This window comes from Copadichromis virginalis, linkage group LG6 (assembly GCF_057382275.1).
Source record: "Copadichromis virginalis isolate Kocher_CV1m ecotype Utaka linkage group LG6, C_Virginalis_male_GT1.1, whole genome shotgun sequence".
NCBI classification, from domain to species: Eukaryota; Metazoa; Chordata; class Actinopteri; order Cichliformes; family Cichlidae; genus Copadichromis; species Copadichromis virginalis.
In genome coordinates this window covers 11,445,597-11,469,551 of record NC_140623.1, presented here as the reverse complement: position 1 = coordinate 11,469,551, position 23,955 = coordinate 11,445,597, and the positions used below count along the sequence as shown (strand labels likewise).

Genomic DNA, 23,955 nt, shown 5'->3' with positions numbered 1-23,955 from the left:
ATGTCAGGTCGGGTCTTAGACTCCACCTCTCTGGGAAGATGCCTGGTGCCTGTGGCTTGGTTGGGCCCCTTCCGGGGGGTGGGGGGCCCACAGTCCTCTGGGCCTGCGGCAGTGCATTTCCTGTTAGTGACTTATATAGTAATAACACTAAAGTTGTTGCTTATGAGACAACTATTAGGATAATAAGCATACAATGAAAAGCATTTTGAACAACAATACTTAATATGACTTAAAATCACATAATTGAGTTTGTGATAGATATATTTATTGTGGGGTTTTCGTATGTTGTTAAATAAGGACACAGAAGGTGTGTCTTGTGGTAGAAAAAGAGACTTTAGAGGAAGGATCAAATCTAATTTGTGTAGCTCTACTTGCTGGATTCATACTCATCAAGAACCTTCAAATGTGTTTTTGTAGTTACACTCACTGCCAGAAGAGAGCTAAAAGTAATAAATGTAGTCTACTTCTAGTCTACTAATAAATATAGCAGATAATGCCAGAGAGAGAGAGAGAGAGGGAGTGACACAATACGGCTCAGTGAAGTGTATCACACTATGCACACATCATTCATTGTAACAGCTGTCAACAACGTTTTTTCTTCTGATTAGGTTGGTTGAGTTTCTGGTGACCTCTTCAGGTTGTACACTGTAAAAAAAATCAAATTTTATAAGAAATCTGTTCTGTGAATTACACATGAAACATGGTTTTTGAAGGAGGATTTAAAACACACTTTAGTCCTCCTGTTCAGTGGGGAAACATATTTACTAAAGCAGTGTATTTATATCTAAATTCATGATATTCATACTTAAAATTTGGTGTAATATTACGCTGCGCTAACTTAGAGGAAAGTATTTTGCTTTTTACAACATTTATTCATTTTATTTTACCTTACCTTATATAAATATAAATACTATATAGATTCCATGTTTTTTTGTGATCTTTATTGTGATCTGGAATTGTTTTCCTGATAAATTGATATATGTGAATTTTACAGGTCATGTTATAGTTACACTGAAATATATGTATCATTACAAATCGGAAAACATGCTGTAGTTCTGGTCTCACTGAAAGTTTTCTTTTCAGCTATACATGGCTGTGACAGGTTATCATGCTAAAAATGATAAATATGATTCTGTTCAGACCAATGTTCACAGGCTTGCTCCTGTTTGTTGTTGTGGAAAAATAGGGGGAAAATGGCTCAACAGGGTTTGTACCACCATTGACAAAAATGCTCAATTATAGCAGCTCTTGTATATCCGACGCGTGGATGCAGTCTTGTCTCATCAGTGGTTGGGAGTGAAATTCTCACCATCATGTAGGCACCAGTTTGGTAATGAAGTGTGTCATGGCCTTGAGCAAAGCTTAGTTAGAGTTTATGAAGACTGAAAAACAACTACAACTTTGTACAAGAAAGTTACAAATACATATCAATAGTACAGAGAGGTTAGAGGAGGTGAAACACACATTTTCCATCACATTTGTCATTCCCCTTCATCAAGACCAGGTATTTAAGGAGCAGCTGTGGCAGCAGTTCTCTTCCTGATCATTGTCTCCTCTACAGCATTAACTCATACAGACATCCCTGTGGTGATGATCACTTTGTGAGTCTGACACAGAAAGCAAATAAGTTATTTTGTCCTGAGTTAATGCCCCTTAAAACTGACCTATTTCAGACTTACAGTTCAATACTATACAATATAGCAAATCTCCAACTGGACAGTGTTAAATAAAATTATTTCCTTTTAAACTTGAAGCTTTGAACATATTTCTTTTTGCATTGGGACAGAAATTAATATGAAAAAGGCTCTTTTCAAATTTGTTTGGGTGAGTGGAAAATATTTTTTGTGGTATCGTAAAAAAATATTTGTTATATAAATATATTGGTATGGAAAACATTTATTATTCATAGATACAAGCTCATGTTATTCATCTGAAGAAACAGACAGATAGAATGAGTGTGATAAAGCAGCGGTCCCCAACCTTTTTTGCGCCACGGACCGATTTATGCCTGACAATATTTTCATGGACCGGCCTTTAAGGTGTCACGGATAAATACAACAAAATAAAACTATTACCGGTACCGAAAAAAAGAAAATTTATTCATAACACACGTGAAAAGACCAAGGAAAACCAAGTAAATGATAAAAACGATAACAAAATAACACTGAAAACCGATAAAAACCCTGAAAACTATACATTTCACACCCGAGCCTCAACTCTCGCAGCCCGGTGCCAAACGACTCACGGACCGATACTGGTCCGAGGCCTGGGTGTTGGGGACCGCTGTGATAAAGGACATAGTGTGTTGTTACACTGGTAATGCCAGGAGAGGCAGTATCGGTTCTGTAAGAAAGTGGAAGAAGAGAGCGTCCTGCAGGAGGCAGTGAACGGACACTGATGTTATGAACATGTGGCTAAGAGAAGGTTCAGTAAACAAGTAGCAGCAATATTCCTGTGTGAGGCTCAGTCATTTCATTTTTATTTTTTGAAGATAAAACATCCTAAAGGTATATATAGAAAACATGTTGATCCTGAAGCATTTATTGAAGCTTCTGAGCTATTTGTGTAATCTTCTCCTGAAGTTCTCAGGTAGATTTGGCCTTTCGATTGGGAATTTACCATCTTGTACAAAGTTAAAGACTTTTATTTAAGTTTGGTAGAATTCTATTTCAAAGAAAAGCAAGACTCTCTGCTAAGTTGATGAAACTACATTTTGCATTCTAAGTGGATGACATCACACTCCATTTGCACTCCCTGACATGACACTCCAGATCAAAGGATCAAAGGGAAATTGAGCAATAACATTAAGTAGGACATCAGCGTGCTCTCAGTATGTCTCAGAACTGTGCAACTGTATAGGAACACACCACGAGCCAACCTTTAGTCAAAGATTTGACACGTTAAGTGTATGAAACAAACCCAAACCCCGATCGAATAGAGAAAATATCATTCGACATTGTAAGACAAAAGACAAGAAAAATGCAACATATGCAGCAAAACCTTGATCCCCAGGAAGGGACCTCATCGGCCGCTGTTCGCCCTAAGCAGCAAAACCCAAACCCAAGAGGGAAAAACAAGACACCAAATGAGGGGACTCCATCTGACGCTGCCAAACCAAAGGGTGCAAACAAGAAGAAGATGCAGAAAAGTGCAAACCCAAACCCCAGAGCCAGAAACCCTGGACCCAATCGAGGGTCTGTGCCACATCAGCCCAATGCCCACTTTAAACCCAATAATGGGCCTGGGCAACATTGGCAAAATCCACAGTTTTTGCCAAAATGAGGGCCTGTGCCACATCAGCCCAATGCCCACTTTAAACCCAATAATGGGCCTGGGCAACATTGGCAAAATCCACAGTTTTTGCCAAAACGAGGGCCTGTGCCACATCAGCCCCATCCTGACCATAAAACCACCTGGGCCACCTCAGCCACAGCCTCACTTAACACCAAATGATGGCAGTCGTCCATACAATGAGACTGATGAACTGGGTGCGCTGAGATTCCACCTGCAGGAGGCTCAGCACATGTGCAAAACCAATCTTTATAAAATGACAGCTGCAAACCACAAAGCTGCTGCAGCTAAAACTCAGAATGATTGGGTTCGCCTGCACCTACAGTGCTGTAGACAAAACGCTCAAAAAACCATCCTTGAGCTCCAAAAACAGCTCGAAGAGGCTCGTAGAAAGACACCCGAGGAGAACGTAACCCGTGAGGTGAGTGAGCCTCCTGTTGAAGACAGCAACACAGCTGTCACAGCTGCAGAGCTGAGTGTGGATGCTTCAACACAAACTGCAGAAGCTCCACACACAGACTCTACATACGTAAAAACTGTTCGGGAAGCTGAGTTGGAGGTCCAGTGCAAAAAACAGCAAGAAGAGATCGAACAACTCCGTGAGCAGCTCCTCAAAACTCAAAAGAATCTTGAAGAGGAAATTGCAAAGCGCAAAGATCAGGAACAAAGAGTCAACTGTGAGCTCACTGAGCTGAAAGACAAACTCAGCACCAGTGAGGCTCTTTGTGAAAAAAATGATTTGAAGGCACAAAACTTAAAAGAAAAGCTGGAGAAAACCAAAGCTTCCCACCAGGAAATCGTGGAGCAAAACCTGGAGAACACAACAATCCGCAACCAACTCGGGCAAACAGAGGAAGAAAAGATCACACTTCAGGAGTTTTTGCTGTCTCTGCAAGAGACAATAAAAAAGCAAGAAGACCAGTCCAACGTTGCCAATCCTGAAAATTCTCCAGCCCGAAACGAGACACTCCAGGAGAAACAGCCAGAAAAAGAGGAGGCCAGCGCTACCAAACCAGAAAGTCCAGAGGCCCGAGATGACCAAGTGCCAAAAGAAAAACCAAAAAAGAAAAAGAAGCGCAACTGGTTTTGGAGACTATTCACCTAAGTGACTTCCACTCCGTCTCCTATAAAATCACAGTAATATACAACTAAATATTATCAGTCACTTCCAGTGCCAAAACAACCATTTAAAAGCATATTTGCTTTAATATTTAGTTGTGTATAACTTTGTCATCGGCTACACCCCCCAACCGGTCGCGGCAGATGGCCGCCCCTCCCTGAGCCTGGTTCTGCCGGAGGTTTCTACCTTTTGAAAGGTAGTTTTTCCTCCCCACTGTCGCCAAGTGCTTGCTCATAGGGGATTGTTGGGTTTTTTCTTTAGTTCAGTTCAATTCAGTTCATTTGTATGTAAATACTGTTGGATTGAATTGAACTGAATTAAAGAAGATTTTTAGGAGACGGAGTAATCACTGAGTGAACCAGGGTATTATAACATCTTACCCATGAAAAACTAAATCAACCAATCAAATAAACAATTGGATTTAACAAAACATCTGAAGTGTGAACATTTTGTCTCATTTAAAACATGTGAAAATGTCCAATTATAACAACCTAACAGCAGAAATAAAAATGTTTACATCCTGGTTGAAAACATTGTTCTGTGAATGATATCCACTGTGTCTGTGCTGTTGATGCCTTTTGAAAAAAAAGTTTAAAGTATTGTAGTTGAGTACAGCTCCAGGTTTTGTACAGAGCACTATCCATTTGCTGTAACTTTACTCTGCTATCTCATCAATAATGAATTTGATCATCATCTGTTCCCTGAATGCAATTGACACCCTCTTCTCAACGAGAAGCCTGGGCTCGGGTGGGCCTGAGTGTCCTGGAGGTACTTTCCCTGCCGGATACACGGGTGGCCAGGTCGTGTGCCTGGCGGGACTGTTGAAAAGTTATTAGCTACATTTGCAAAGCCCTTTATTAAAATATGCTCTCATGACATTCTTGTTTGTCAGACAGTGGTCAGAGCTATCAGTGGCTGATGAGTGGGACATGAAATGTCACCTCTCGGGACACTGGGGAGGGAGCCTGAGTTAGTGTCTTGGGTTGAGAGATACTGACCTCAAACAGCTTGAGGATCTGCGGCTGTATGGTCTGGACACTCAGGTGAGGAGAGGAGCTGAGCTGGAGACATCTGACAGAGGCCCTGGTTCAGAAGATCTTAAACTCCCAGTTTGAAGTGAAGACAGAGCTGAGTGTAAAAGCAAAGATCTCAATTTACTGTCTGAGCTACGTCCTTATCTTCACCTATGGTCATAAGCTTGATTTAAAGATTGAAAGAATGAGATCACGGATACAAGCAGCAGAAATAAACTTCCCCTGTCAATCTTTTCTGTTCTGCGAGAGCAGACTTTTTTTTTATTTATTTATTTTTTTAAGTAGAGCAAATATATAACTGTGCTTTAAAGAATATGATTGTTTCCTTGCATGACAAATGGAGATGAGTTCTCCGTCACAAATGGTGTGGTCACCTGCAGGTTGAAGGTCATTGCAACTCCAACCCACATCCACTGCTACTGTACTTAAAAGAAGTTAGGACAACATTAAAGACTTTGTTCAGGTAATTGCATTTGGATCACCTAAATCATGCCTGGACTGACAAACAAATCGTCCTTATAGATGTTACAACATGCCAAGCTTCTGTTGTTGAATGCAGCAACCAGCAATGACACTGGACTGTCATTCCTACCGGAGAATTGTAGTCTGATTGCATTACCAGAAAGTAACCATTTCAAACATTGAGGACAGCTATCCGGTTGTTCAGTCTGACGTCACTAGCCGTGTCTGGACCTAAACTCCGCTGCAGGTCCATATATCAAATGATCACTATGGCATTACTGAGAGTTGAAAAACTGTCTAAAGTCTTTCATCTTTAATAAAATGATCAGCGTTCTGCTCTACCAGGTGTAACAATTGAGTTTAACATCCAGGCATCCATGAAAACGGAATTTATGACATTTAACGGGGTTAAAAGTTAGCAGGGAGTTAGCTCGCTAGCTTCTATCTAAATACAATATAGCATGTCCTGACTGCGGGGTTTTGGAAACAAATTAAAACGTACAGCTCTGTTATCACTTCCAGCATAAATGAAGACAGAAAACTAAACAGCAGTGATGTTTGTAGGGTTACTGAAGTTGGGCTAGCTGGTATATAATGATGTGCTACGTGACCGCTAGCGGCTATGTTAGCATAATATAAACAAGATAACTTTTTTTCCACTCGATAAAAGTTAACGTGAGTGTTCTCGGTGGTCAGGAACAAATGTAATCGCATGGCAGGATGCTGTAAAAGGACCAAACTTCAGCCAGGAGAACAACTGAGATAATCCATCCACAATACGAGGTTAGTCATTCATATACTGCTGCATGGGCTGGGCTGTAGTTACATCCTAAGGTTTTAAAAACTGATCTTAAATAAATGATTAGCGGTAATAAAAGCCGAGGGAGGTCAACAGTGATCACTGACTGTTTTAGGAGCTTTTTGAGATTAAATAGAAGAAAATACATAACATTAAACATGTTAACAACACAAAAGCCATATTAAACGCAGACTACTTTAGGCCCGGAAGTAGGATTCGTCACGTCATCACTGAACTAGTACCTTGTACTTGGATAGTACTAGTACCTTGGAATATCACAGGCAAATGGCAACCATGAAGAGGCCGCTTGGCAAGCTGCAACCACCAAACACCTGCAGAGAGTAAGGCGACTTCTGAGGAGTCAGCCAAATGGGGTGGACAAGATCCAGGACAACATCTACACCCTGCTGTTCGTCAGATACCCTGCTGGGACAAGAAGTTGGCCAAAGGAAGCAATAAAGCCACTGACCTTATCATGCATAGAGGGTTTCAAAGCAATAAACAGCCAAGTTTATAAGGGTGCAGGCTGACTGAGATTAACTGAAACAACAACAAAGCAGTTCGGTCAATATTAAGATATTTTATTCCCATACCATTTATACTTCAGGATTAAGCCAAATACAAAAAAATAAAAATACAAAATAATTTGTTCCTCCTGTCCGTGTTGTGCACATAGCAGCAGGGCGTCTGTTCCTTTATCTTTCACAGAGATGATTCATTCAAATACATCTTTCATGTCAGTTTTAAGATTTCATATTAATATCATATTTTATCAACAGACATGAGGCTAAATATTGCGTTTCAAGTCAGTATAAATAACTCAGAAAGGCATTAGATTACTACGGAAGGAAGAAAAGGTACAAATGTGGGTCCCACACATAAGGCAGAACTGGTTCAACATCACCACCATCTCAGCTGCACCTGAGAATACTGCTGATGCTCTGGTGGCAATTCAGGGTCCCTTTTATCACACAGCTTAATGGAAAAATTCAATGACTCGGGTGTATTTGTAAGTGTGTGTCAGAAGTGAATGTGATGAACAAGTGAGGAAAAAAGGGGAAGGAAACACTCCAGATTTACCTCAACAAATCCAGAGGTAGATTGACCCACAGTGTAGGGGGAAGTGGAAACTTACATGACACTGTAACAGTCAGTTTACATTTCCCCAGTACAACTTCAACTTCTTCATTGGTTCATATGTTAGAAGTAAACCTGATCAACCACAACAGGATCAGTGCTAAGGTCACATGATGCTACATAAAACACCTTTAAACAGGCTTTAGTAGGTCAGCTGTTTCCTGGGTTAGCTTTCCACATATTTAATACGTTTGTACTCATACTCAAACTGATTCATTCAGTACTCAACAACATTTATCCGACTTCTTAATTTACAAGCATGTGTAAGCTTTACAGGTTTTTCTACTGCTTTTAGTTTGATATAGAATTATTTTTCATGCACATGTGATTAATATACATGATTAATGGGACTGTAGACTGAACTACCCAACAGAACAGACGCAGAGTTGTTAAAGCACCTCCATCTATAAAATGCTACTTGTGCTAAAAGTAAAAACAGGTGAGGCTGTTTTAATGTAACAATAACTAAATATGAAGACAGCCCATCATTTTTATGTTTTCATGCTGACTGTTGTTATACCGTAAAGTTAAAATACTTTTGTCATTTAAAAAAACAGGATCCAGGAAGAGATGTGTGACGGTGTAATGTGGTTTAGTTTACTACAGTAAAATTGTAAATCATTTTTGTAACATAATTTTTAAACAACTCAGCTCAAGTTTTTTTTCCTTCAATCTGATTGTCTCCAATTGTCAGACAACTGAAGAAGACATTAAAAAGATGCTGAGAAAGAATGCCATTGTTTCTCGAATTAAAAATATTTCCAAACCTGTTTCAGACCAACAGAAACAAATCTGTGACCAGATTTTCAATTGTCACTCAGAATCCAGGTGCAGTGGACCGAGGGTGGCTGATCAGAACCTGACAGCCTTTATGGAAACACCCAGGGACAGCCTGCATTCACTTAATGAACGGGAATTCAGTCCAGCAGCTCCACTGAGCTCTGATGGAAGTTCAATAACACCTCGAGAGAGTCACACTCCCGAGGAGCTCAGGGCTATCCTAATCAGTAGCCTAAAGTCCAATATGTTAGCTACTAATAATATCTTTGTATTGTTTTTGTTCAGACCGATGTTCACAGGCTTGCTCCTGTTTGTTGTTGTGGAAAAATAATGGAAGCGTCGAAATGAAAACGATTTCCTAAAATTTATTGAAAGAAAATTCAAACCTTTGCAAAGGGATCAACAGGGTTTGTACCAGCATTGACAAAAATGCTCAATTATAGCAGCTCTTGTATATCCGTCGCGTGGATGCAGTCTTGTCTCATCAGTGGTTGGGAGTGAAATTCTCACCATCATGTGGGCACCAGTTTGGTAATGAAGTGTGTCGTGGCCTTGAGCAAAGCTTAGTTAGAGTTTATGAAGACTGAAAAACAACTACAACTTTGTACAAGAAAGTTACAAATACATATCAATAGTACAGAGAGGTTAGAGGAGGTGAAACACACATTTTCCATCACATTTGTCATTCCCCTTCATCAAGACCAGGTATTTAAGGAGCAGCTGTGGCAGCAGTTCTCTTCCTGATCATTGTCTCCTCTACAGCATTAACTCATGCACACATCCCTGTGGTGATGATCACTTTGTGAGTCTGACACAGAAAGCAAATAAGTTATTTTGTCCTGAGTTAATGCCCCTTAAAACTGACCTATTTCAGACTTACAGTTCAATACTATTCAATATAGCAAATCTCCAACTGGACAGTGTTAAATAAAATTATTTCCTTTTAAACTTGAAGCTTTGAACATATTTCTTTTTGATTGGAAATTAATATGAAATTAATATGAAAAAGGCTCTTTTCAAATTTGTTTGGGTGAATGGAAAATATTTTTTGTGGTATCGTAAAAAAATATTTGTTATATAAATATATTGGTATGGAAAACATTTATTATTCATAGATACAAGCTTATGTTATTCATAGATAGAATGAGTGTGATAAAGGACATAGTGTGTTGTTACACTGGTAATGCCAGGAGAGGCAGTATCGGTTCTGTAAGAAAGTGGAAGAAGAGAGCGTCCTGCAGGAGGCAGTGAACGGACACTGATGTTATGAACATGTGGCTAAGAGAAGGTTCAGTAAACAAGTAGCAGCAATATTCCTGTGTGAGGCTCAGTCATTTCATTTTTATTTTTTGAAGATGCAACATTCTGCTCTACCAGGTGTAACAATTGAGTTTAACATCCAGGCATCCATGAAAACGGAATTTATGACATTTAACGGAGTTAGAAGTTAGCAGGAAGTTAGCTCGCTAGCTTCTATCTAAATACAATATAGCATGTCCTGACTGCGGGGTACAGCTCTGTTATCACTTCCAACTAGTGATGGGATTTCTGGCTCTTTTTAGAGATCCGGCTCTTTCGGTTCGGCTCACTAAAAAGAGCCGGCTCTTTCGGCTCCGAACCGGCTCTTCAGGTTGTTTTGTTGCTTTATTTCATTTATTATTAACAATAATATAAAATTATGCACAAAAGGAATTACTAACGTAAAAAAAAAAGTGGTTTTATTTATATATGTTTATATATAAATATATGCGGTGGCCCCTAGAGACAAAACACGTACAAACTCCAAAACACATTTCTAGCATGAACTGAACTCCCAAAGCAGAGCTACTAGATCACTTAAATTACACAATTGAAAGCATATGTGTGTTGTTTGTGTATTTATACACAGGCACTCATATATATTCAAATAATTAAAAAAAAAAAGTTCATTTATACTACCACACACCAAATCCGGTCGTTGGTACTTGCTGGCTTGTGTAGCCACAAGATAACAAAAGCTCAACACTGCGCCCAGCATCCTGGAGCACTTCTGTTGTCATTTGTACGTGTTTTGAGTTTTTATGTGCTTCGGAGTTTTTATGTGCTTCAGAGTTTGTACGTGTTTTTACGTGTTTTGTAGTTTGTACATGCTTCAGAGTTCGTACGTGATTTGAAGTTTGTACATGCTTCAGAGTTCGTACGTGATTTGAAGTTTGTATGTGCTTTGTCTGTAGGGGCCACTGTAAATATACTTTTATTTATTCACTCCACATAAAATGTAATAAATAAATCATATAATACAAAAATCAACTATTCACATTTCAACTTTTAACTATTTAAATTTTCAGCTTTTTCCTTTTACAAATTTAAAGTGAAAACAACACAAAACACTGCAAACCACAACACAATTAAATATAAATTATAATATGAAAACAAAAAGAACATGCATATTCTCTGTAATATGGGCCTGCATGAATAAACTTTCTGAATCCTTTATCATCTGCAACCGAAAATAGTTGTGGATGGTGATGACCCGACGAATCCTACTTCCGGGTCTAAACGCTCCTGTGTTCAATATGACACAATGCTGTGTTCCTGGTTGTTTTAACCAATCTGGCTCAAAACAACAGTCTAATCTGTCATTTTACCGGTTTCCTTGTGAAAAGAGAGAGAAGAGGAAGTGGCTGAAGTTGATAAGGTATGTTACAAGTCGTAAGTGAATGAATAAATTTGTAAGATAAGAGCTAGTGGGCTCTTACTTTAGTTAGCTAATATAGCTAGTGATGAACAATTAAAACCCGCTACTAAAAGACAAACTGGCTTTTACGAGTAATTGTACTTATATAGGCAATGGATTTTATTGTGGTTTTTTTTTATACAAAGACGTTGTTGCATTTTTGAAGTCATTTTTATTTCTCCAAGCAAAGATTGAGAGCTAAGGGTCACTTCGCTATATATATGAACCTTAGTTACCTTTCGACCCTCAGAGGAATAAAAATTACGTCCAAAAAGCGATGTCTATGTAAGAAAATACATTACAATCCCCAGCCTATGTGCCAGTTAATTACCAAAATAAAGACCTAACCAACAAATAGCAAGCAAAGGTTGCCAGTACTTATCTTTCTGGTAAGCTTAAAAGCAAATTAGTACAACGATGTGTAAGAAAAGCATCTGGACTTCTTTAAGTTTTAAGTTTCTTGAAGCTTCTCTCATCTGGATGAAAGAAGCTTCTCTCTATTATTTATCTCTATTTTTTTTCTATTAATCATAACTAATGGAGGGCTAGCGTATGATCTGAAATTTCTCTCTGCCTTTTTAAACACTTCCACAGACGTGAAAACTTCACCCCAAACTGCAACTCAAGAGTCTGCAGTTGGCACTTCCCTCAAGGAAAAGCTGCGGGGCCAACAAGATTTGCATGGAACGACGGGAAGTCTTTTCAGTTCCCAGATGACCACAACCCTGTTAGAAAAAAGAGCAGGTCCCAGCTATTGGTGAAAATCAGAGTGAAAGATCAGATGAGCTACATCATTCCAACAATGCAGATACACAGACAGCTACTGCAAGTTCCACAAGTTCTTCCCAAAGTCTTCTGGTGCTAGAGATTCAGAATGACATGCTAAGAATAGAGAATGAAAAACTTAAAAAACAAGTAGAGAAGCAGAAGCAGACTTTCTCATTCAGTCAAATATCTGACAATCCTGAAAGGGTCCAGTACTATACTGGATTGCCCGATGCTGCTTCTGTCCTGTTTTTAGAAGCGCTTCTTTCCAGATTTGATCTTAAATATCATTCTGATTGGACTGTCCAAATGATGCCCCTAATTGACCAGTTATTTCTAACCCTGATCAAGCTCAAACTTAATTTTATTCATGAAGACCTTTCAACAAGGTTTAACTGCAGCAGAGGCACAGTAACTAATATTTTTACAACAATTGTTAGTGCACTGTATGACATTTTGTATGTTGGCATGCTGGAAAACAACATTCCCTCGAGAGCCAAGAATCAAACATCGCTGCCAGATTGCTTCCAACCATTTCCTAACTGCAGGATTGTGCTTGACTGCACGGAAGTTTCTGTTTGTAAAACAGAGAGACTTGACACACAAAGTAATTTGTACAGCCAGTACAAAGGACGGACCACACTAAAGGCTCTAATTGGTGTGGTTTCTAATTAGGGCTGGGCAATATATCAAAAATTTATCGTTACCGAAATTTATGACTCTCATCGACGTCATTTTGCCCATGTCGGTAAATTCGGTATTTAAAAAAAAAGAAAAGGCATGTGCAGGTCGGCGATGTTCATGTCCCTTTAAGACGCTGTGCTACGTTACAGACTTGACGGGGTGGAGTCACATGACTCTACTACCTGTTATGCTGGACAGACACTGTGCGATTTTTTTCAGTCGCGCGATTCAGCTCCTGCTCAAACTGTACGATTGACTCGCAGGGGTTAGAAGTTCATAGGTCACGATGCAGGGTCTCACACTATACGGCCCGATGCTCTGATGCGACCTGAGTGCTCACACTGTGCGTCCATAAAATGAAGGTTATAACAGAAATTCTGTCGCTCGCTCTCCCTCTCTGTCTTTCACTCACACAGACACGCACACCACCACCATCAACTTTGCTAAATTGCTAATGAAAAACATTGATCAAGCAGCTGTGATTGAGCAGCAGTGTAGATCCAACTATTTTCACGGTTGTTGTGGTCGCGATCATTTTGTGAGGCCACATCGAAAAGCCTCGGATGAGCTTTCCAAAGTTCTACAAGTTGTGCCTCCGTCGCTTGTGTCCAGATCACACGCTGCACTGTCGTGTTGCGTCGTCTTTTTTGCTGACATTTGTGTTTGCGCGTGCGCAGTGTGACAAACTGCGGTGACACCCTCACGACGGTCGTGAATCCTCGCGACCAAGCGATTGATGATTGGGAGCTCGTCGTGAGGTGTCAATCGCTTCTCGTTACCCCACGTATACTATACGATGCATGACGCACGATGAAGGCCAAAATCGTGCCGCTCGCCAAAACGGTCGCACGACTCAAAAATCGGCTCAAAATGGGCCAAAAATCGCACAGTGTAAGCCCAGCATAACAAGACGAGACACGGGTGAACAAATGGAGGACGATTTAAATGTTGAAGCAGCAGCGACGGAGGTAGAGCTGGTGGAGGAGGAAGAGGAGACGCTTGTTAACAAAAAAAATGCATCATCAATCGTTTGGCAACATTTTGGATTCAACAAGGATGATATTGATCAAACAATTGTTAAATGTAAACTCTGCAAAAAGACTGTTGCGTCAAGTCAAGGTAACACAACCAACCTCTTCCACCACCTGCAGCACAAGTTTTTGTTTAAGAGTTTATAGTTTTCACTAGTCACATGGCAGTGCTTAGTATTTATTATAGTTTTTTCTGTGTTCAATTGACATTTGTGTTTGTGACATTATTTGTTTACAGGTTATAGTACCTCAAGGCCTTAGCAGAGATAGGCCTTTGTCCATGATGGCATTACATTTGCACAATCATTGTTTACTTTGTGAATAGCCAATGTGAAACATATTTATTATTAAACTATTTTGTTTACAAGGGATACACATTTTTTAGAGAGCATGGTTACATATTGTATCCTACACTTTTTATTTTGTTCAGTTAATAAATCTTAACCACTAAAAGTACTTACTACTATTGTCTTCATTTATTTTCAGTGACATTTTACAGTCCTTTAAAGTGGTAATAATATAATTGCAATGAATAGGTCTAGGGGGAATAATATTATCAAAATAACTGGAGGAACTATGCTGCCTGCCACAGCCCCATCAAATGAAAAAAAAAAAAGTTTGGTTTTTTTGGCACTTGGGGTGGTTATCGTCCATTTATCGTTATCGAGGTTAACTGCTCAATTTATCGTGATATTGATTTTAGGCCATATCGCCCAGCCCTACTCCTAATGGTGTAATAACCTTTGTAAGCAACTTGTACGGTGGAAGTGCCTCAGATAAGGCCATAACAGCTGACTGTGGAGTACTGCAACATCTACAACCAGGTGATATGGTCATTGCAGATAAGGGCTTCACAATTCGGGACATCCTACCAGAAGGGGTCTCACTGAATATTCCGTCCTTCCTCACCAACGGACAATTCACACAGGAGGAAGTGAACAACAACAGGAAGATTTCCTGTGCAAGAATACATGTAGAGCGTTCCATTCAAAGACTGAAAGTTTTCTCAATTTTGCATCACATCCCATATCAGTTAAAAAAAAAATATTAATAAGATCTTGAAAGCATGTGTGTGTCTTACAAATTTACAAACACCTATTCTCCGTGAAATTGAATAAATTATACCTGTGAGAGTTCAGAGGTAAAAGTACATTGTGTCATTTTCTAACTACTTGTGGACCAGAAAACACAACTGTTGAATAAGTTTACTTTTATTATTTATAACTCCTAAGTGTTCTGGATTGTTTTGTGTGTATACTCAGGATGTTACAACATAAAAACAACTTAGTTGCATAGTTTCAAATTGAGAATGGTCTCATTTGTGATTCGTATAATGTTTTACTGTTTTTATCAATGGCTTGTTACATTTTTCATTCCATTCCAGCTTCCTGATTACTGCCTAGTTTTCTTGCTATGCATTTTCAATTAAAATGAAGAATACCAGATACATGTGTTACTCTTTATTTTCAGGAACAGTTTGTCCAAAACATTTTATTTTTTCAAATCTAAAATTAATATAATTTAAAAATTTATCTGAATATATTTACAAAGTTACAATGACAAAAAATGTACAATTTCCAAATATTTCCAAATAGTTTTAAAATTAACTATAAACATTTGGACTGATAAATTACTCATGCTGATATGAATTCAAAGCTGCGATAAAATATGGGGTAAAAAAAACTTCCCGGTAGAACGTTTCCAATGCTTCAATGTTAACAGCCCAAGTTTGTTCTCTATCCACATGCAAGATGAAAAAGTCACATGGAGTCCAAACAATAAAGTGACAGCTTTTCGCCCCTGTGAGATAGAGGTTGCCCTGGATCTGATGCCAGTAGTTGTGATTCTTTTTTAATACCAGGAAACCACTTGCCTCATCCAGCTGTAGGAAAAAGTCCTTACTTTAGCCTCCAATACAGTTTTGGCTCTGGCTGACCATGGGCATTTCACCTCAATGATGCACTCATTAGAGACAGTCCCATCTGGAGAACCACCAAGCAGGCCACTGTTAGATAAAAACAGTCCCCTCTCCTTGATAGCTGCACCAGTACAGTCAGTGTACAACTGCTTGGCCTTTGGCTCATGAAGGATCCCCCAATCACATGCCTTTGGGGATGAAAATACAACTTAGTCATAAAGGAATTCTTAGATGCACAGACCCTTTTTACTAACAACTTACTTTAGACCCTTCTGTCAGGTTGTACTGTCCAAGCAGAGTCTTAAATAAGGAAGGGGGGTATGAGCGCTGCTGGACTGCACTCAGGACCAAACCGAAGTTGCTGGCTGTGATTCTCTTCTTGCGATATGCTGACCTTTTATAAAGAAACACAAAATAAGAGACACAGTTAACTAAAATTTCCTACTTAACACTTAACAGAATTAATTTCAAAGCACTTTCTTACCACAATGCATTCTTCGTTTGCCCAACTGTTGCTTCCTCGATCTGTTTCTTCTCTTCGTCAGACACAGCCAGTGATGCCAAGAGATAACGAGCCTTGTCTTCTGCTTGGGGAAATCCCAGGTTCCTCAGCACTTCATCAAATGTCTTGGCTGGTTTAGCCTAGATTTAAAGCAAAAGGATTTTAAAGGTTTTAATGGAACCAAGCAATTTTGACCACAGAATAGACAAAGTCAGGTACAGAGTATATAAAATACATGTAAAAAATAAAGTGGGGACAGTGGAAGCAAACAGTCTGCTGTATGTAGTTTACAAGAGTTTACATACATGTACAATTTATACCACATGTTAAAGTAAATATCAAAGTACCTGGGAGCATTCAGGACTCAAAATCCAGCCCATCCCAGTAAAACGTTGCAATTTCGATAGGGATGCCACTGCCCATTCCTTGTCCTCCTGGGAGACAGGTCTTTCGATTCCAGCTGAAAAAAAAATGCTTTTAGTAATCTGAATAAATAATAATTATAGCATATAAAACACAATGCTTTTTAAAAAGTTAAGAAAATAATTATTATAATTAATTCAAAGAGCAAATTTTAAATAAATAACTGACCTTGTGTTGTTGAGGGTGTCATCACAGACACTCTCTTGGCAGTAATTTCTTCTGCTTTGCATGATTTTACCCTCTTCCACACACATTCCACGTCAGTGCGAGACACATTCTTCTCCACCCAAATCAACAATGCCGCCATTAGATGGCACTTATCATTGCCAATCGGGCACTCACAGGAGCTGAACCTGACTGACTGACCCTCAACATGCACCTACATTGAAAGAAAGTTAATGCTTACCCTAAACATTCTAACAAACACTTGCAGCGCTGCTCTGTGTACTGGTACTAGGTTAACTAGGCTAATATAACTGGTACTAGGCTAACATTACTAACTCTCCAAAACCTCCATGTTATGTAGATTTTCATCTTCGTTTACTTCCACTGTTATAGCATTGCTGTACGTGTGTGTGCTTTATGAAATACATCAGAATACAGAATATCTCATGTTTAATCGTCGGCTAGCTAGCTTACTCCTAGCTCACCTCAACATTGTAAATCTTCTTTTTCATGGATGCCTGGACACTTCCCTTTATAATTCTGCCTGGGAGAACAGTTACACTGACCACTTTACTAGAGTTGAAGGAATTAAGACCCTTTTTAACCCTAATTGGTACTTTGCTAAAGAAGGAGGTAATCGTGAACCAAGTCACTGGCTCCGCCATCGTTGTTTCTTGAGGAGCACTTAGACCCGGAAATACCAGCAACGTCATCTGACTGAACAACCGGATACCTTTCTAATGTGACGTTGTTGTCCCTGGCTCTCTTTCTCTCTCTCTCTCCCTCTGGCTCTGTTCCTGTGCTACTGAGTGTAACTACCACCCCTCCCCCCTCTGCCCAGCGTAAAGCACAAGGCTCCCGTGCAGAGTGAAGCGGAAAAAAAGTGCAAAAGAGAGAGAGAGAGAGGGTGAGAGAAAGAAAAAAAAACCCACGTGACGGCTCGCGATAAGGATCCAGCTCGCGTCGTTCACGTCAAAGAGCCGGCTGTAAGAGCTATTTCGTTCGCGAACGACCCATCACTACTTCCAACATAAATGAAGACAGAAAACTACACAGCAGTGACGTTTGTAGGGTTACTGAAGTTTGGCTAGCTGGTATATAATGATGTGCTACGTGACCGCTAGCGACACAGCTATGTTAGCATAATATAAACAAGCTAACTTTTTTTCCACTCAATAAAAGTTAACATGAGTGTTCTTGGTGGTCAGGAATAAATGTAATCGCATGACAGGATGCTGTAAAAGGACCAAACTTCAGCCAGGAGAACAACTGAGATAATCCATCCACAATACGAGGTTAGTCATTCATATACTGCTGCATGGGCGGGGCTGTAGTTACATCCTAAGGTTTTAAAAACTGAGCTTAAATAAATACTTAGCGGTAATAAAGGCCGAGGGAGGTCAACAGTGATCACTGACTGTTTTAGGAGATTTTTGAGATTAAATAGAAGAAAATACATAACATTAAATATGTTAACAACACAAAAGCCATATTAAACGCAGACTACTTTAGGCCCGGAAGTAGGATTCGTCATCACTTAACGACCGGATAGCAGCTCTTGTATATCCGTCGCGTGGATGCAGTCTTGTCTCATCAGTGGTTGGGAGTGAAATTCTCACCATCATGTAGGCACCAGTTTGGTAATGAAGTGTGTCGTGGCCTTGAGCAAAGCTTAGTTAGAGTTTATGAAGACTGAAAAACAACTACAACTTTGTACAAGAAAGTTACAAATACATATCAATAGTACACAGAGGTTAAGAGGAGGTGAAACACACATTTTCCATCACATTTGTCATTCCCCTTCATCAAGACCAGGTATTTAAGGAGCAGCTGTGGCAGCAGTTCTCTTCCTGATCATTGTCTCCTCTACAGCATTAACTCATGCACACATCCCTGTGGTGATGATCACTTTGTGAGTCTGACACAGAAAGCAAATAAGTTATTTTGTCCTGAGTTAATGCCCCTTAAAACTGACCTATTTCAGACTTACAGTTCAATACTATTCAATATAGCAAATCTTCAACTGGACAGTGTTAAATAAAATTATTTCCTTTTAAACTTGAAGCTTTGAACATATTTCTTTTTGCATTGGGACAGAAATTAATATGAAAAAGGCTCTTTTCAAATTTGTTTGGGTGAATGGAAAATATTTTTTGTGGTATCGTAAAAAAATATCCATCCATCTTCATCCGCTTTATCCGGGGCCGGGTCGCGGGGGCAGCAGCCTAAGCAAAGAGGCCCAGACCTCCCTCTCCCCAGCCACCTCCTCCAGCTTATCCGGGGGAATACCAAGGCGTTCCCAGGCCAGCCAAGAGATATAATCTCTCCAGCGTGTCCTGGGTCTGCCCCGGGGCCTCCTCCCGGTGGGACATGCCTGGAACACCTCACCCAGGAGGCGCCCAGGGGGCATCCTTGTCAGATGCCCGAACCACCTCAGCTGGCTCCTTTCAATGTGGAGCAGCAGCTGCTCTACTCTGAGCCCTTCCCGGATGGCCGAACTTCTCACCCTATCTCGAAGGGAGAGGCCAGCCACCCTTCGGAGGAAGCTCATTTCTGCCGCTTGTATCTGCGATCTCGTTCTTTCGGTCACTACCCACAGCTCGTGGCCATAGGTGAGGGTAGGGACGTAGATCGACCGGTAAATTGAGAGCTTCGCTTTTACACTCAGCTCCCTCTTCACCACGACGGACCGGTGCAGCGTCCGCATTACTGCAGCTGCAGCCCCAATCCGTCTGTCGATCTCCAGCTCCCTTCTCCCATCACTCGAGAACAAGACCCCGAGATACTTGAACTCCTCCACTTGGGGCAGGAACTCATCCCCGACCCGGAGTGGGCACTCCACCCTTTTCCGGCTGAGAACCATGGCCTCAGATTTGGAGGTGCTGATCCTCATTCCCGCTGCTTCACACTCGGCTGCGAACCGTTCCAGTGCGAGCTGGAGGCCCTCACCCGATGAAGCCAACAGAACCACATCATCTGCAAAAATCAGAGATGAGATTCTGAGGCCACCAAAGCGAAAGCCCTCCGCCACTTGGCTGCGCCTAGAAATCCTGTCCATAAAAATTATGAACAGAACCGGAGACAAAGGGCAGCCCTGGCGGAGCCCATCACCCACCGGGAACGAGTCCGACTTATTGCCGGCAATGCGAACCAAGCTCTTGCAACGGTTATATAGGGATCGAATGGCCCGTAGCAATGGGCCACACACCCCATATTCCCGCAACACCTCCCACAGGACACCCCGAGGGACACGGTCGAAGGCCTTCTCCAAGTCCACAAAACACATGTAGACTGGTTGGGCAAACTCCCATGCACCCTCAAGTATCCTGGAGAGGATAAAGAGCTGGTCCAGTGTTCCGCGACCAGGACGAAAACCGCATTGTTCCTCCTGTATCCGAGGTTCGACTAACGGACGAACTCTCCTTTCCAGCACCCTGGCATAGACTTTCCCAGGGAGGCTGAGGAGTGTGATCCCCCTGTAGTTGGAACACACCCTCCGGTCCCCCTTCTTAAAGATGGGGACCACCACCCCGGTCTGCCAGTCCACAGGTACTGCCCCTGATCTCCACGCAACATTGCAGAGGCGTGTCAACCAGGACAGCCCTACAACATCCAGAGCCTTCAGGAACTCGGGGCGGACCTCATCAACACCAGGGGCTCTGCCACCAAGGAGTTGTTTAACTGCCTCAGTGACCTCGCCCCCGGAAATTGGCGGGTCATTCCCCTCATCCCCAGACTCTGCTTCCTCCTCGGAAGACGTGTCAGTGGGATTAAGGAGGTCCTCGAAGTATTCCTTCCACCGCCTGACAATTTTCTCAGTCGACGTCAGCAGCGCTCCGCCAGCACTATACACAGTGCAGGTAGAGCACCGCTTTCCCCTCCTGAGACGTCTGACGGTTTGCCAGAATCTCTTCGAGGCAGTCCGAAAGTCTTTTTCCATGGCCTCTCCGAACTCCTCCCACACCCGAGTTTTTGCTTCAGCCACTGCCCGAGCCGCATTCCGCTTGGCCTGTCGATACCTGTTGGCTGCCTCCGGAGAGGCTAACCAAGGCTAACCAAGCCCGATAGGACTCCTTCTTCAGCCTGGTGGCTCCCTTCACCTCTGGTGTCCACCATTTGGTTCGTAAAAAAATATTTGTTATATAAATATATTGGTATGGAAAAACATTTATTATTCATAGATACAGATACATAGATACAAGCTTATGTTATTCATAGATAGAATGAGTGTGATAAAGGACATAGTGTGTTGTTACACTGGTAATGCCAGGAGAGGCAGTATCGGTTCTGTAAGAAAGTGGAAGAAGAGAGCGTCCTGCAGGAGGCAGTGAACAGACACTGATGTTATGAACATGTGGCTAAGAGAAGGTTCAGTAAACAAGTAGCAGCAATATTCCTGTGTGAGGCTCAGTCATTTCATTTTTATTTTTTGAAGATGCAACATCCTAAAGGTATATATAGAAAACATGTTGATCCTGAAGCATTTATTGAAGCTTCTGAGCTATTTGTGTAATCTTCTCCTGAAGTTCTCAGGTAGATTTGGCCTTTCGATTGGGAATTTACCATCTTGTACAAAGTTAAAGACTTTTATTTAAGTTTGGTAGAATTCTATTTCAAAGAAAAGCAAGACTCTCTGCTAAGTTGATGAAATCACATTTTGCATTCTAAGTGGATGACATCACACTCCATTTGCACTCCCTGACATGACACTCCAGATCAAAGGATCAAAGGGAAATTGAGCAATAACATTAAGTAGGACATCAGCGTGCTCTCAGTATGTCTCAGAACTGTGCAACTGTATAGGAACACACCACGAGCCAACCTTTAGTCAAAGATTTGACACGTTAAGTGTATGCAACAAACCCAAACCCCGATCGAATAGAGAAAATATCATTCGACATTGTAAGACAAAAGACAAGAAAAATGCAACATATGCAGCAAAACCTTGATCCCGAGGAAGGGACCTCATTGGCCGCTGTTCACCCTAAGCAGCAAAACCCAAACCCAAGAGGGAAAAACAAGACACCAAATGAGGGGACTCCATCTGATGCTGCCAAACCAAAGGGTGCAAACAAGAAGAAGATGCAGAAAAATGCAAACCCAAACCCCAGAGCCAGAAACCCTGGACCCAATCGAGGGCCTGTGCCACATCAGCCCAATGCCCACTTTAAACCCAATAATGGGCCTGGGCAACATTGGCAAAATCCACAGTTTTTGCCAAAACGAGGGCCTGTGCCACATCAGCCCAATGCCCACTTTAAACCCAATAATGGGCCTGGGCAACATTGGCAAAATCCACAGTTTTTGCCAAAACGAGGGCCTGTGCCACATCAGCCCCATCCTGACCATAAAACCACCTGGGCCACCTCAGCCACAGCCTCACTTAACACCAAATGATGGCAGTCGTCCATACAATGAGACTGATGAACTGGGTGCGCTGAGATTCCACCTGCAGGAGGCTCAGCACATGTGCAAAACCAATCTTTATAAAATGACAGCTGCAAACCACAAAGCTGCTGCAGCTAAAACTCAGAATGATTGGGTTCACCTGCAGCTACAGTGCTGTAGACAAAACGCTCAAAAAACCATCCTTGAGCTCCAAAAACAGCTGGAAGAGGCTCGTAGAAAGACACCCGAGGAGAATTTCACCCCTGAGGAGAGTGAGACTCCTGTTGAAGACAGCAACACAGCTGCAGAGCTGAGTGTGGACGCTTCAACACAAACTGCAGAAGCTCCACACACAGACTCTACAGATGTAAAAACTGTTCGAGAAGCTGAGTTGGAGGTCCAGTGCAAAAAACAGCAAGAAGAGATCGAACAACTCCGTGAGCAGCTCCTCAAAACTCAAAAGAATCTTGAAGAGGAAGTTGCAAAGCGCAAAGATCAGGAACAAAGAGTCAACTGTGAGCTCACTGAGCTGAAAGACAAACTCAGCACCAGTGAGGCTCTTTGTGAAAAAAATGATTTGAAGGCGCAAAACTTAAAAGAAAAGCTGGAGAAAACCAAAGCTTCCCACCAGGAAATCGTGGAGCAAAACCTGGAGAACACAACAATCCCCAACCAACTCGGGCAAACAGAGGAAGAAAAGATCACACTTCAGGAGTTTTTGCTGTCTCTGCAAGAGACAATAAAAAAGCAAGAAGACCAGTCCAACGTTGCCAATCCTGAAAATTCTCCAGCCCGAAACGAGACACTCCAGGAGAAACAGCCAGAAAAAGAGGAGGCCAGCGCTACCAAACCAGAAAGTCCAGAGGCCCGAGATGACCAAGTGCCAAAAGAAAAACCAAAAAAGAAAAAGAAGCGCAACTGGTTTTGGAGACTATTCACTCGATCGTGGCTCAAGAGTTGGGAGGTCGCCTTGTAATCGGAAGGTTACTGGTTCGAGCCCCGGCTTGGACAGTCTCGGTCGTTGTGTCCTTGGGCAAGACACTTCACCCGTTGCCTACTGGTGGTGGTCAGAGGGCCCGGTGGCGCCAGTGTCAGGCAGCCTCGCCTCTGTCAGTGCGCCCCAGGGTGGCTGTGGCTACAATGTAGCTTGCCATCACCAGTGTGTGAATGTGTGTGTGAATGGGTGGATGACTGGATATGTAAAGCGCTTTGGGGTCCTTAGGGACTAGTAAAGCGCTATATAAATACAGGCCATTTACCAGGCCATTTACTTAAGTGCCTTCCACTCCGTCTCCTATAAAATCACAGTAATATACAACTAAATATTATCAGTCACTTCCAGTGCCAAAACACCCATTTAAAAGCATATTTGCTTTAATATTTAGTTGTGTATAACTTTGTCATCGGTCGCGGCAGATGGCCACCCCTCCCTGAGCCTGGTTCTGCCGGAGGTTTCTACCTTTTGAAAGGTAGTTTTTCCTCCCCACTGTCGCCAAGTGCTTGCTCATAGGGGATTGTTGGGTTTTTTCTTTAGTTCAGTTCAGTTCAGTTCATTTGTATGTAAATACTGTTGGATTGAATTGAACTGAATTAAAGAAGATTTTTAGGAGACGGCGTAATCACTGAGTGAACCAGGGTATTATAACATCTTACCCATGAAAAACTACCATCAACCAATCAAATAAACAATTGGATTTAACAAAACATCTGAAGTGTGAACATTTTGTCTCATTTAAAACA

General features: G+C 41.4%; 2 protein-coding genes across 2 annotated transcripts; one reads left to right on the top strand and one right to left on the bottom strand.

The window, feature by feature from the left end:
• Positions 1-11,302: 11,302 nt before the first annotated feature.
• On the top strand, positions 11,303-12,779 carry LOC146707303 (uncharacterized). The gene is made up of 2 exons (XM_085460750.1): positions 11,303-11,314; positions 12,072-12,779. The coding sequence occupies exons 1-2, from the start codon at positions 11,303-11,305 to the stop codon at positions 12,777-12,779; spliced, it is 720 nt and encodes a 239-aa protein (XP_085316876.1).
• A 2,487-nt stretch (positions 12,780-15,266) lies between these two features.
• On the bottom strand, positions 15,267-16,976 carry LOC146707302 (uncharacterized). The gene is made up of 5 exons (XM_085458629.1): positions 16,831-16,976; positions 16,587-16,699; positions 16,222-16,379; positions 15,999-16,131; positions 15,267-15,925 (listed from the first exon to the last, which is right to left on the bottom strand). Exons 1-5 carry the CDS (start codon positions 16,967-16,969, stop codon positions 15,671-15,673), a joined length of 798 nt encoding a protein of 265 aa, XP_085314755.1. The 5' UTR covers positions 16,970-16,976; the 3' UTR covers positions 15,267-15,670.
• Positions 16,977-23,955: the final 6,979 nt, after the last annotated feature.

Bases quoted from the DNA above. Each gene is read 5' to 3' on its own strand.
- LOC146707302 (XM_085458629.1), bottom strand. From the start codon at position 16,969: ATGGCGGCATTGTTGATTTGGGTGGAGAAGAATGTGTCTCGCACTGAC. The intron at 16,132-16,221 runs GTAAGAAAGTGC...TCTTTATAAAAG, and splicing joins CAAACGAAGAATGCATTGTG to GTCAGCATATCGCAAGAAGA. The intron at 15,926-15,998 runs GTAAGTTGTTAG...TCATCCCCAAAG, and splicing joins ACCTGACAGAAGGGTCTAAA to GCATGTGATTGGGGGATCCT.